Below are 14,666 nucleotides of genomic sequence, written 5' to 3'. Positions count from 1 at the left end.
CCACAACACATCCCATCATTTCATCTGGGATAACTAAAAAACACTAGTAATTGTGTAGATTGTCACCTGTTTCTTTACTTTCTGTATCATACCCCTGAGGCTTTGCTATCCCTACTTACTCTTTTGAACATACTGCTATGGTGTCCAGAAAATTCCTTTATGGACATTTTATGTCTACTGTATGACTCAAATGATGGTTTTCTTCTACTCCTTCCATTACATTCTCAGTCCTCATCTGACTTCAGTTTATTCCCTTCCAATTTACCTTAATCTTGTTGTTCCTGTTTGCATTATTTCCCTTTTCTTTCACATCCAGTTTCCTCTATAAAACAGGGGCTTTAAAACATGCATTGACTGGTACTAGGTCTATTTATAATCCTTGCAGGTTTCAGATGCTGGAGTAACATCTGAACTGAAATCTAATGGGAACCCCCTTTTCAAGCATTCCAAATTTGTCATCCACTCCAACTTGACATCAAGTTTGCTCCTTTCACTGGTTAGATAGCAAATTACAAAGTACCCTAAGCCAGTGAGCTCCAAAGAACAGTTTACCAATTAAAAATTACATACCATTAGAAATGTTTCAAAGGGATTTTTTTTCAACCATCCAACCTTCTCTCTTGCATTCCAACCTTTGTTGGAAACTGCATTCTTAAAATCTTCCAGGCTATTTTCTTAGATTTCATGGCATACTGAGAAAACCCATTATTCTAAATTTTATATCCAAACAAACGCATCACCATATTTTACTTTGTTTTGAGCTTTCCACAATTTTTTCAATACTTGGTTTCATATGCAATTAAAAATAGACGCTTGCATGCCTGGGCTAATTGGTCCAGTACTTCTAAATACTGATGGCTAACATAATCTCAAACAGGTTTTATTAGCATCTTAGTCTTAGAACTTTGACTCTTCTTCTAAGTATCTAGTTTTCTTGTCATCAGTTATGTGCTAAAAGTGAGTTTGTATAACATATGAGAAACATATAAGATCAGAAAACAGGGTGGTTAAAAGTATTTTTGACCAAATTATCACACAAAAGCTACATATGTACTGTGATTCTGAGATCCAAGGGCAGTCCACAGATCAGGCCCGCCTTCCTTTCTATTCTACTTTGTCACCTATTATATAAAATGATTTATGAAATCTTTATAAATAGGATATGACTTCTGCCCATACTAGGTTGTATATAAACGCCTTTGAAACAGCAGCAACTTTCTGGGGAATCCAAGGTTTGTGTGAGTGATAACAGCCCAAAACTAACTGTTTTTGTCCTGCTCTGCAGGAAAAACTGAAGTATAAAACAAATAAACTGGACCTTTCAGGACAAAGCAAGCATCACAAAACTGAAAGCTGTTTAATAAGTCCAGCCTTAGAAGTTTGGGTGCTAACTAGCACCATGCCTAGAATTAGTTTCTATGGATTGAATTAATTGAAAGTGAAATAAATGTGTAACTCTGTGTCCTCAGCTACCTAGGAAGGCACAGGCTACAAAAGACTAGGAAATAAAAAGCTCTCCTATTTTCAGTAACACTGAGGCACAGACTCAGAATCCATTTGGTAACTGGGGCTATGAACAGCAATTAAAAGAACAAAATGGAAGAAAATACAGGTTTTATTCTCCAGTTGTTTCACTTTTCCTAAAATCTTGACATGTTTGAGCCTCTTTCTAGTTAAGGTTGAAACAGTTCAGCGCACGACAAAAAAAAATCTCAAAAGGTGCCAACTGGACCACAAAGCATTGAAGAAAAGGCTTAGTGCAGTTCCCAAACTTTTTCATTAGGATCTAAAAGCCATTTTCACAAAAGAATTTCCACTTCACATCAAAGTTACTTGTCTCCTTAATTCAACACCCACCCCAATGAAACATAATTTGAGTAGTGTATGTTGGTATGCATAATAATTATGACTCAAAGAAAAATATTCTAGAGGTTTTGTGGAGGCCGCTGTGAAACAAAGCATTTGAAGTAAACAATTATAAAATACAAAAATAAAAAACCAGGGTGTTTATTTTTTCTCCAAATTCCTGGTTTAATAAGGACTTGTTTATTTTGAGAAAAAAAGGTCCCAAACATCAGGCTATTCACAAAAATAACCCACAGTATCAACTTTAGAAAACAAATCTTAAGACTATTACACTAATTATTTTTCTAGAGGATCCATTTGACATGCCAACTCTCATTCACAAAAATACATTGTTACATTTGTGTTGAACAGCCCCACACAGTACTCTTATGTGGGGTATAACACGCATACCTCTAATTCAAAGCTGCTCTCAGGTGCTACTCAACTAATGAGACTGCCTTTGTAGTTAGGGAAGCAACTACTGAACTCATGTATGAATGGAAAGAACTGTACTCCCTGCATAACAAGAGATTATTTTGGAGACAGTTGATAAAAACCACACATCCTTTTTATTGTTAAGTCATAAAGAGGTATCAAAATTAAAAGCAAAAATTACAGGGTAAGACTTAACATAACTACTAGGAGCATCAAAGGAAGTGAAAATGGGACTAGGCGCAGGGCAATATGAATTAATGAACATGGGAAGGACAAGGATGGGGACAACAGTGAGCATGTGCTGAAGATACTAGGGGAGAGGATCTGGTGAAAATTTTGATCTTAGACAAGCGCCTAGGTAAAGAAATAATGGGACAAGATTTCTAAACCCCACTATGTGCTTAAGAGTCATCCTCGCCATTGGCGCTGTCTCTGTCATCCTCTCCTTCCTCAGCCTCTTTTTCATCATCCTTGATCAACTCCAGCTGTGAGAAACAGACACAAATAGGATGGAGTTAGAGGCACTCCATGTGTCCCTGATCCCCCCTCCACCACCTCTTCCTTTCCTTTCCCGTGGTTTTCACCTGGTCATCCCCCCGATCTTCATTATCATCATCATCCAGTAGGTCCCCCTCCTCAGCAGAGTCTTCTGCACCCCCCTCAGACTCCATCTTCACAACAGTCTCATCTTTCTTCAGGGAGCTGCTGCTCTGCTCCTCTTCTGACTTATCATTCTTCATCTCTACTGCGGATGAGAAGGACAAGTCTGTCTAGGGGCAAGTAATGTCCACAGGATGTAGACAATCCCCACTGATGATCATAGAACTGCAGCACAAGTCTAAATCCTCCCACACAAATGCCCTTCCCAAATCAAATTTCACAAGTTCCACATTAAACTGTTTTATATCCCACTATTCCAACATATACTTTCAACTATCTTAGATAGCTACCTCTACTTTACACCCAACAAGCAAAAGGACCATTTACCTCCTTGTTTGCTCTGTTCCTTTTCGATTTTTTCCAGGCTTTCCAGTAGAGAATCCACTTTTTGTTTTATCTGGGTCAACTCCTTCTTAATGGCCTGAAGGTCATCTCCTTTCACTTTAATACAAACAAAACCCTAGATTAGAATCAAATGTACCAGAAGCTACCAGTTAACCGAACACACTCCCCCACCAGACTATACAACAGTAGTCAACATGAGAGAGATGGAGCCTGTACCAGACTGTCCTAGTTATGGGGGCCACCGATCTTTTAGATGGTAGCTGAAAACTGAATCAAATGTGCCTATTCCAACAGCATTCTTACTTTTGTAGGTCTGCTAAAGACCTCAATTCTATTTTAAAAGCACTTTCTGTACTGTTTTACCAACATATTTTACACAATGAATGGGTGCCCCTCAACTCCCTAAAATCTAATGATTTTTTTCAAATTACCAAGGTCTTAAGGATAGAAGGCTGCCTAGAAGTTGGCCCCTTAATCACTATTTTCTCATCTTCTATTATTTTGATTATGCAAAGTTATTTGTACAAAACCTGAACATTATTAACTGCACTAATTTCCATATTTCAACATACCAGAAATATCAGAATCACAAAGCTGCAATAATTAATACATACACTTTCCAGACTTAGAAGATCCCCGTTGTCCACTCTTAGAATTGAAGCCACTTTTGCCCCTTCGCGAGGTGTTTCCTGATACACGCTGGCGTTTTGAGGGCACTACAGCCCGAGCAATAGGAGGAGGAGGAGGAACACGTGCTGGGTAACTGTACATCCTATTGGATAAAAGGAAAACAGAATTCCTTCACAACTAAAAATAAGTCAGGAAGATTCCAACAACGGTGTCCTTGTAAAATGATAACTCATTGTCCATTGCAATTATTTCTTTTTGCTAAGCTAATTTCATTCAAAAGGCCAGTTTACTCTGATATTTTTAATACTGCAGCTATTTTTCTTCAAGAAAATACTACATATATACACACATATCCAATGATATGGTTGGTGCCTTAAGCATTGGACATAAAAGGTTTCTGTGTACAATGGCAGTATTAACAGAACATTACTTTTTTTTTTTTTTTTTGCGGTATGCAGGCCTCTCACTGTTGTGGCCTCTCCCATTGCGAAGCACAGGCTCCGGACACGCAGGCTCAGCGGCCACAGCTCACAGGCCTAGCCGCTCTATGGCATGTGGGATCTTCTCAGTCCGGGGCACAAACCCGTGTCCCCTGCATCGGCAGGCGGACTCTCAACCACTGCGCCACCAGGGAAGCTCCAGGACATTACTTTCTACAATGAATGGCCTTTACCTTGATCTTATTCTTTTCACATATACACTATAATAAGCAACCCATATAAGCCAAATAAAGTACTTACAAAAGACTGCAATTAACCAAGTTTGCAAACAGAGCATTTGGTCGCTAAATCCCTGATCTTTTCACCCACAGAAGCATACAAGTAATTATCACTAGTTTGTAATATTACATTAAACCATATAAAATTGCCAATATTAACCATTTTTGGTTAATATTTGGTTAATAACACATTTCATGTGTTAGCTGGGTATACATAGCATTATCAATTCTAACAACATTTAGCATACTCTCCACTCAAAGCTCCAACACAGGACAGAGAATACTGTCTATCTTGTTCACCATTCAATACTGCCTAAATCCACTGCCTAGCACACATTTAGCTTTCAAAAATCACTGATTGCTCAACTGCTGCTTCCACTGGATAAATATCCCAGTGATTGCTAAAGATATACCAAAGTGATGGCCTGGTATTGATGCTTCCATTTGTAAACAGAAAAATCAAAATACAACAAAAAAACTTCCCACATGGACATCAGTTCTACAAAGTCTCTTTATTCCATGCTGTTACTTTTACAAAAGCCCGTGGCAGCATATGAAGCTAAGACATACCTGTAGGAAAAAAACTTATAATTCTAGTTCTGAACCTTTTTAGCTATTAACAACCCACCAACTGTTGCTCTGCCTAACTGCAAAGCTCTGAAATTTTATAATTCAAAGAGATACCTAGTAAAGTTAACTTTTTTTAAAGGATTTTTTTCGATGTGGACAATTTTTAATGTCTTTATTGAATTTGTTCCAATATTGCTTCTGCGTTATGTTTTGGTTTTTTGGCTGCGAGGCAAGTCCCCCACAGTAACTTTTTATTATCACTACGTCCTTCCATTTATATGTAAAGTTGTTCATCTTCTGGCCCCAAATTTTCCAAAGTACAATGATCCAGAAACTATAAAATATCAGTGTTCAGAAACTACTTTCTTTTGTGTAAGGTGATGCTACTTTGTACAATTTCTGGGGGTAAAAAAGTGAGTTATCCACATCTTTTAGGTATGAAACATCTCATGCCTCAGCCCTGTTGAATTCAGAGATCTAACCTACCTTCCAATCTACTCACTCTCACTGGCATCAGTCTCCAAACCAATGAGCTAGCCATTCCACATTCCCTACACTCCAAGGCACTGGAATTTCCTTTTGAAAAGGAAATTAGTTCATCTGACCGGGGTAAATCGCCATAGCAAAAAGGAAAAAATGCAGTATACTTTCAATCTATGTAATGGCCTCCTGAACACAAATAGAAGTCAAACACTCTAGTTCTCTAAAGAAAAATGTATTTTAAAAGATCAACTGGTAATAAATACTTTTTAGTGCCACAGAACTTAACTGCTGCTTAAGCAAAAATGGGCTCTCAAAAAACTCAAAGATTCCTCTAAGGAAGTTTATTTAAATAGACCTTGCCTTATAAAATGCCAAAGTGCATCAATGTGAAAACATGAGGCAAAAACACAGAGAGAAAAACCATACCTACTGCGATAACCCTTAAAGTCAAAGGAATAGATAAGAGGAAGCTCAGTATAAAAGCTTCAAGGGGGCTTCCATGGTGGCGCAGTGGTTGAGAGTCTGCCTGCTGATGCAGGGGACACGGGTTCGTGCCCGGGTCTGGGAATATCCCACATGCCATGGAGCGACTGGGCCCGTGAGCCATGGCTGCTGAGCCTGCACTCCGCAATGGGAGAGGCACACGTACCGCAAAAAAAAAAAAAAAAAAAAAAAAGCTTCAAGAACCAGCTACAAATTAAGTAACCATTTTCCGCACAAGAAAGCTATACAATAAATCACAGGAGGCATCAAAACAGCTGCTCTAATGATAAAGCCCAAGTCATTAAAAAGTCTTCATGAAAGTTTCACTATTACCAGAGGAACAAGCACTCAACACTAAGAGAATTATGGCTGCACCCTGAATCAGAAATCTGGACACTAAGTGTTGATATAAAAACTAGTCAGAAATAAAAGGCAATTAAAATACCATTTTAAAGAAATTAAAACATTCTGGACACATATTAGCTAATAACATAAATAATAACATAAACCCCTCTATCCTTATCTCCAAGCTAAAACATAAGCATTATAAGGCATTTATTAAATGTACAGGTTTTCAAAGGCAAGCTTCTTAAATGACTAGATGTAACACACAGTGAGTGATCTTTGGCCTCAAAAACCCTGATTAATAAGAATACATTTCAACCACTATGAAAGTACTGATAGAAACAACTAGAATAAAGTATTAGTGGGCTTCCCTGGTGGTGCAGTGGTTAAGCATCCACCTGCCAATGCAGGTGACACGGGTTCAAGCCCTGGTCCGGGAAGATCCCACATGACGCAGAGCAACTAGGCCCGTGAGCCACAACTACTGAGCCTGCGCTCTAGAGCCTGTGTGCCACAACTACTGAGCCCAAGTGCCACAACTACTGAAGCCCATGCGCCTAGAGCCCATGCTCCACAACAAGAGAAGACACTGCAATAAGAAGCCTGTGCACTGCAACAAAGAGTAGCCCCCGCTCGCTGCAACTAGAGAAAGCCTGCACGCAGCAACAAAGAACCAATGCAGCAAAAAAAAATAAAAAGTATTAGTAAAAACCTACATTCTCCTGAATGTTTATTTAATGTACCATAACTGTTTCCACTCTTAAAAACTGGATAGATAAAAAATAATTTTAGGCATATTCATTATCAAATTCTGAAAACCAACTAATTTTCAGGTATCACTGCCCACAAAATAATGTGAATAAAAATTGCCATAATGTGAAATAATTTATAGGTGAGAGCAATCTAGTAAGATCACCCCCCCCCCACTGACAATACTGATTTATCAAATTCACTTTAAACATGCAATCTCATTATAATTTCATTCAAGGGTTAGAAGATATTTTTTCTTCCACTTCATTATTTTTCACCTACAACAGAAAAATTTCAAGATGAAGTTTCTTCCTTGTTACCTTTGATTTTCCTAGAAAAGGGATTGATTTTATAGGATACTATGTTTTGGAGCTTTACAATGTCTGAGACTCCCTGAAATTGTCTGCTAAAATTCTGTGAATGCTCCGACTTAAAACAATCTACAACTTCTACAATTTCAATTGTAAGTTTCCCAGTATATCATCCAGAGTAAACCTTCAGAACACACCCCTTATGTAACATTATGCTGTACAGTTTTGTAGAAAAGGACTTTACAAAATTTATTTATCTTTGGTCTTGTGTGGACTGAAGCATTATACTGCATGAGCAGAATATCAACTAGTGATACTCATGAATACCAGAATTTAAAAAACTGTTCCAAGAATCAAGGCCTTCAATAACTGGCATCTCTGAACATTATAAATGTATTCCTGGATATTTCTTCCTCACTCTTTATAAAACCTTCTGAGAAACCATATTTGAATGATTTAGTTAACTATTTTCCAATCTTTTTTAAAACTACCAAAACTTTTGCCAGATTATATTGACGGTACAACCCCATCAAGTAGACTTCATATCTTACCATTCTTTTTTAGTAATTAACACAATGAAATTATCTTAAATTTATTATTGAAGACAATGGTATACAATTCTAACATATAAATACTTATTAAAAACATTTTTTAAGTTCACCCTAATCTAATTTTAATAGTATATATTTCTTTAAATGTCAAAGCTTTATTTTACAAATGAGTAGACTACTGACTTTAACTACATAAGGGAAAAGAAGTGCAAAAAATGACAATGTGACATGTTTAATTCAGGTTTACATTAAAATGAAAATATGAAACTCTGTTATGTCAAATACCCTTAAAACCCACTTTCATGATGTAGTTGGAATTCATCCTGTTGAGCTGTAAAATAAACTAGTGAAATTCTTATAATTTGTGTTTTATTTCTAAGTTGAGACAATTTCTAATCGTTATTTGTAGGCACCCCTCCACAAACCCGGCCTTGAGGAGTCTGGGAGAAGCCAAACTAGATAAAGGGGTTAACACTTGTTTTGCTAATACAATTTGCGGATAGAGTGCCAATTACCAAGGTAAATTTGCATAGTTGCACTTTATGGTCCTTAACTTTCTTCAAATTGCCCTTTATGGTCCGTTTAAGGATACTGATTATCTGTATGACAATTAAAGTTAGTAACAGTAAGTACTTCTGATCTAAATGATAAAGGGACTAAATGATAAACCAGTCTCTGCTCTACAGGATTCATTCAATATAGGGTCACCCAAACTATCAAAATTTAACTAAATAACAATTCTTTAACTAAAGGGGAAAAAAAAAACACATAAAGGGGTTATTAGTACCTCTGTAAGGTTTAAGAACCTTGCCCAAAGGTTGGGGAACACCACATGCACCTGCTGCTTACAAAGAGCAGGAATCAAAAGCCTCTATATATGTAGAACCAATGGTAGCAATCAATAATTGGTTCTGCACTCTTCTTTTGAAAAGAACTGTTGATATTAGTATTTAGAGATATTTTTGCAAATTCAAAGATACATTTGATTAAAAATTGTCCCACTGGGCTTCCCTGGTGGCGCAGTGGTTGAGAGTCCGCCTGCCGATGCAGGGGACACGGGTTCGTGCCCTGATCTGGGAAGATCCCACATGCCGCGGAGCGGCTGGGCCCGTGAGCCATGGCTGCTGAGCCTGTGCTCCGCAACGGAAGAGGCCACAACAGTGAGAGGCCCGCGTACCACCCAAATAAATTGTCCCACTGAGCAGTTTTGTGAGAGGGAATAAATACTGAATGTGCATACTCATTTTAAGATGCATCCAATCTCACAACTTTTAAAATATGAAAAGCTGCTTCTTAAAATTAAGCAACTATATTGAACTTTCTTGATGGATTCATTGGGAAGCTATGTTAACATAAAACTATGTTTCATAGGAAAGCAATTTGAAAGTTCACTTGAAAAAAAATAATCTGGGTGATAAAATGCAGATTGCTTTGAGTCCTAAATCAATCTTTTTAGAAACAGGACTGGATCCAAGAAAATATTAAGGAAAAAACCTTTTTAATCCCTGGCTTTGCTTCTGTTTATCAAACTTTCCATCCAGGTGATAATCTTTTCAAGACTCCTCAATTTTCAAAGAATTATACCATTACTCATTTGTCATGATGTTCTCAAACATTCCCAAATGTCACTTTGGATATTTCCAAAAGATAATGTCTTAAACTCAGAGTAGTCCAATTTTTACTTTTTAAAAAGCTGAAATTAAAAAACAGTATTTATGAAAAATACTGTTTATAAACAGTAAGTTAAGAACATATAAGCTCATTCATTCCTATATTCTCATATTATCAAGCCAGGTCAGAGTACAATTCTCTCTTCACTTACAATAAAATTTCTTTTAAGGAGTTGTCTGAGAAAACAGATTTGTTTACCAGGGGATAGGGTGGAGGGAAGAGCTGTCTACAAAGGAGCTTCATGGCGAATTTTTGGAGGTATGAAACTACCTATATCTTGACTGTACTGGTGGATACATGGGTACGCATGTAAAAACTGTACACCAAGAGTAAATTTTACTATATATATATTTTAAAAGTTTTCTAAGTTGTCTCCACAATTTGTCTTCCCATTCTCTCTTGAATCTCCTTGTAAAGTTTTATGCCCCCACCATTATCAAAACCAACCCTTATCAACGACTTCCACACTTGCTACTGCCTACTTTACATCTCTCAAAGTGGATGTCGAATAAGGAGGTTAAGTTAACATGTCCACCACTCATCTGTTATATTCACCCCTCACCCTGGTTCCTTCTATGTTCTTTCCCTATCCACTGTTTCTATAAATTCCAAGCCAAAACTTTGGTGACATCTTTGATTCCTCTCTTACCCCTCACATAGATCTGGAAGCAAATCTGTCTGCATTAACTTCAAAATTCAACTATTTCTCACCATTCCCACGGTCACCTCTCTGACCCTTCCCCAAATGATTGTCTAGATAATTCCATCAGCCACTAATTATCTATTTTCAGAATAATCTTGTTAAAACATTACAATTAATATCCTTTCTGCTCACAACTCTCCAATGGCCTTCCCCTCATTCAGAGTAAAAACGAAAGATACACAACAGGGCTTCCCTGGTGGCGCAGTGGTTGAGAGTCTGCCTGCCGATGCAGGGGATGCGGGTTCGTGCCTCGGTCCGGGAAGATCCCAGTTAAAAGGAAAAAAAAAAACAAGGAAAAAAAAAAAAAAGATACACAACATCTTAACGTGCTCTATATGTGTTCAACCCATTCATCTTCTCTGAGACCATCTATTTTCCACTAGTACCCCTGGTGCACACAACAATACCTCATAATAAGATCTTAACAAATACTTGTTGAGAAAATAAGTGACTTTCCTAAACTGGCCTCTAGGAAAGAATTTATCACAAGCCAGTTATCAACAACAAATAACAAACCAAACCTACCCATTTAACTGGAAAGCCAGTAGGATATTAGTCTGCCTTTTTTCTAGCTTTATAAAGACTATTGGGAGAGTTTTTCCCTAAGAAAATCAGACGAAACTTGAATAATCTACCACAAAATTGAATTCCTTTTCAAGCTATTACAAAATAAAAATCAGATCTTGTGCCTATAATGTATGTAATTTGAGCCTATTATGCCATGCTTCCTGTAAGGAAATCACAAAGACAATTTTCCATAGATGAGTTTCTCCTGCTATTATACTTTTTGTACCCTATCAATCTGTTCCCCTTGCTAAACTCCACTAATCTCACACTTACCACTGTAAGGTAATAAAGGTCCTGGAAAAAAAGTTTATCCACTTAAGTCAAATTCTATTTGGTAGACTCTGTTTCTTATTCCTTGGATTACAGTTTAAGAGGGTATCAAAGTATAATCTTATCCTATTTTTCAAAAGGATATGTCTGTCCTCCTTCTTTCCTTGAAAAATAACATTAGTTTCCTGGATATTCTTTCACTATTCCCAACAGCTTTGTTCCAAAACTACAGTCTGGGTTCTCTAACTTCCTAAAGAGCAGTCTTTACTCATTATATTTCTCATACTGAACACTACTCAATATCTGTTACATCTAGTTAGGACTAACTTTGTAGCACTCCAGACGTGTACTGTCCAACTGAGTAGTGACTGGCCACGTGTGGCTAATTTAAAACAAATTTAAAATTCAGTTCTGCAGTCATGTTAGACACATTTCCCATATGTGGCTGTCTACCACAACAACAGTGCACATACAGAATCATCACACAAAGTTCTATTGGACAGCGCTGTTCTGGTTTGTTCCTTCCAGACATCTACCTATACCTATATATAATTTCCAAAGAGAGCCTAGAATTCTATAACTTTTTAAGTCTATCAAAAACATAATAACCTAGCTAAATGTCCTTAGTATAAATTGATAGTTACACATCTCCTATGACCACAAAGCAAAATGGTGAAACCATAAAAAAAAGCTAAAAAGAGTAATAAACTTCAAAAATGATATTAGATACTGTATCCAGAGACTTATATCCAGAATATATGAAAAAACTTTACCCAGTATAAAACTGGGCAAAGGATCTGAACACATTTCTCCAAAGATGAACAGACAGGCAATTAGCACATGAAGAAAACCCAACATCAGCTTTTAAGAAAATACAAATCAAAATCACAATAGGATAATCCTCATACTAGAATAAACAACAAAGATACATAATAAAACAAATGTTGGCAAGGATGTGGAGAAATTAAAACCCTCTAACATGGCTGATAAGAAGGTAAAATGGTACAGATGCTTTGGAAGACAGTATGGTAGTCCCCCCAAAAGTTAGAGAATTATCATTAAGACCCAGCAATTCTACTACTAGGTACACACCCAAGAGAAATGAAAACATATGCCCATGCAAAAATGTGTATACCAATGTTCAGAGCAGCATTATTCAAAATGTGGAAACATCTCAAAAGTCAACCAACTGATGAATGGATACACAGAATGTGGTATTATCCATGCAATGGAATATAATTCAACAATAAAAAGGAATGAAGTACTAATACAGGGTGTAACATGGATGAACTGTGAAAAATTCACGGAAGAAACTGGTCACAAAAGACACATTTCATATGATTCCACTGACATGAAATGTCCACAATAGGCAAATCTATAGATAGAAAGCGGATGCAAGGCCTCGGGATAGAGGAAGAATAGGGAACAACTGCTAGCAAGTTGTTTATTTTTGGGTGATAAAATGTTCTAAAATTAGATCATGGTCATGACCGCACAACTTTGAATATATAAATTGAACTGTATACTTTAAAATGAATTACATCTCAACAAAGCTAGGTTTTAAAAAAAGAAAAAATTAACATCAAGGAGCTTGACAAAGTATACCCAGATGGAGAATGTCCTGAAGTAGATTCCTAAAACAGCAGAGGTTACCTTTCCATCAGGTAATAATGTACCCAAAACACCACTTAATTAAGAGGCAAAGCAGATTCTGATCTAGATGCAAATGCTTCCCCTTCAAATAAATATCTCCCACTTCCTCAACAAGAGTCCAGGACACAAATTTAAGTCCAATAATATCACATTTATGTTCAAGTATAGTCATACTAATATATGCATTCATCTAAAATCTTTCTGCCAACTACAACATGATCAGGTTCCTGTAAGAAAGAACCAACAAAAGGGCTCTAAGCAAATGAAAAATTTCACCCTATGCCTAAAATGACATCTAAACTGTCACCTGAAGAGGCATCTCTTAGCTTTTCCAAGTAGCCAAGAGCCCTCTTGCTCTCTGAATCACATGCCCTTTCCAAGCAGATGGTCGCACTCAATTCTCCAAAACCTAAATATTTCATGTACTCTTCCTTCATACACACATACAAAGCCCATCTCTTGGGGCTTCCCTGGTGGCGCAGTGGTTGAGAATCCGCCTGCGGATGCAGGAGACACGGGTTCGTGCCCTGGTCCGGGAAGATCCCACATGCCGCGGAGCAACTAAGCCCGTGAGCCATGGCCGCTGAGCCTGTGCGTCCGGAGCCTGTGCTCCGCAACGGGAGAGGCCACAACAGTGAGAGGCCCGCATACCGCAAAAAAAAAAAAAAAAAAAAAAAGCCCATCTCTTGGGTCCAGTGTTGCTCAGGAATATCAGAAAATTGGAAGAAAAGGAGGGAGCCAAGAAGACAGCTCCTCTAACACCAATAAGACGGGTGGTGGTGCCTCCAATCCATATACTGTATTTTTTGACTTAATTCAAAACCTAAAACACCGTATGCCTGGAACAAAATAAGGGCTCAAATATTAGTTTAAGGAATATGATGGTCATCCTCTTTTACCTGTCTTGCATTTCAATGGAGATTCCCCCACCTCAACTTTTCTCCACTCTCTACCAGCATACCTTAGTGGAAAAGATCTGTAGGGTAACTGCTTATTTCCCAAAATTCTAACAACTCAAAGCTTCCAAACACTTGTCACTTAGCAAAAAAGGTTATGCCTTTAATGGCATAATTCTAGTCATAAAAGATAAAAATCTCAGCTTTACTTGACTATTTTCTCCCTACAAAGCACATGCTCTCCTAACTTTGACCCAATAAATCATGCCAAGAGCAGTCTACCTCAGAAATCTTTCACCATTCCAACATTTACAATGGTAACTACACATCTTTTCCTCCTCCAGTTTCTCTTTTCTAGTCATGGGGTTGTTTATAAGACATCACTGCTAATATGACACAACTAAATATGCCATACAATTGCCCTTGATGACCAACATTCTTTCCAATCACAGCTGGCTGCTTCCCCAAATATGCTAAGGATATTCTTAACTGTGTATCTTTATTAGAGATGTACCCTCACCCTACCTGCCTAAAAACCCTCCTGCTTAATACCAAAGGCAGTTTCAAATACTGCCCTTTGTGAAACTACCTGGAGCTCTTTAATTTTTAACAGGGGAGCTTACAGCTCCCCAAAGGGCAACACAATTCATCTTTCTATGAGACAATCCTGTACAAAGCAGGACACATAGCAGCCCCTATTAATTTCATAGCACTTTCTTCACTGTATAATATAGTGCATATCATACATGTGCCATATTTGATCTGCTTGTAGATTTACTT

General features: G+C 37.5%; 1 protein-coding gene across 29 annotated transcripts in view; it reads right to left on the bottom strand.

Moving 5' to 3' along the window:
• Positions 1-2,395: 2,395 nt before the first annotated feature.
• The window catches only part of HNRNPC (heterogeneous nuclear ribonucleoprotein C), a 45,860-nt gene continuing 33,589 nt past the window's right edge, over positions 2,396-14,666 (bottom strand). For 17 of the 29 annotated variants that reach the window (XM_059057434.2, XM_059057433.2, XM_067028833.1 and 14 more), the window contains 4 exons: positions 3,900-4,057; positions 3,268-3,381; positions 2,865-3,025; positions 2,396-2,765 (listed from right to left, as the gene is read on the bottom strand). In XM_059057434.2, the coding sequence (XP_058913417.1) occupies positions 2,682-2,765; positions 2,865-3,025; positions 3,268-3,381; positions 3,900-4,057 (517 nt within the window). In that variant the 3' untranslated portion in view covers positions 2,396-2,681. The remainder of the gene's footprint in view (positions 2,766-2,864; positions 3,026-3,267; positions 3,382-3,899; positions 4,058-14,666) is intronic. The other 12 variants (XM_067028840.1, XM_067028849.1, XM_067028838.1 and 9 more) reach the window with 1 other exon arrangement.

Source organism: Kogia breviceps, chromosome 3 (genome assembly GCF_026419965.1).
Source record: "Kogia breviceps isolate mKogBre1 chromosome 3, mKogBre1 haplotype 1, whole genome shotgun sequence".
NCBI classification, from domain to species: Eukaryota; Metazoa; Chordata; class Mammalia; order Artiodactyla; family Physeteridae; genus Kogia; species Kogia breviceps.
This window is presented reverse-complemented; position numbering and strand designations above follow the sequence as displayed.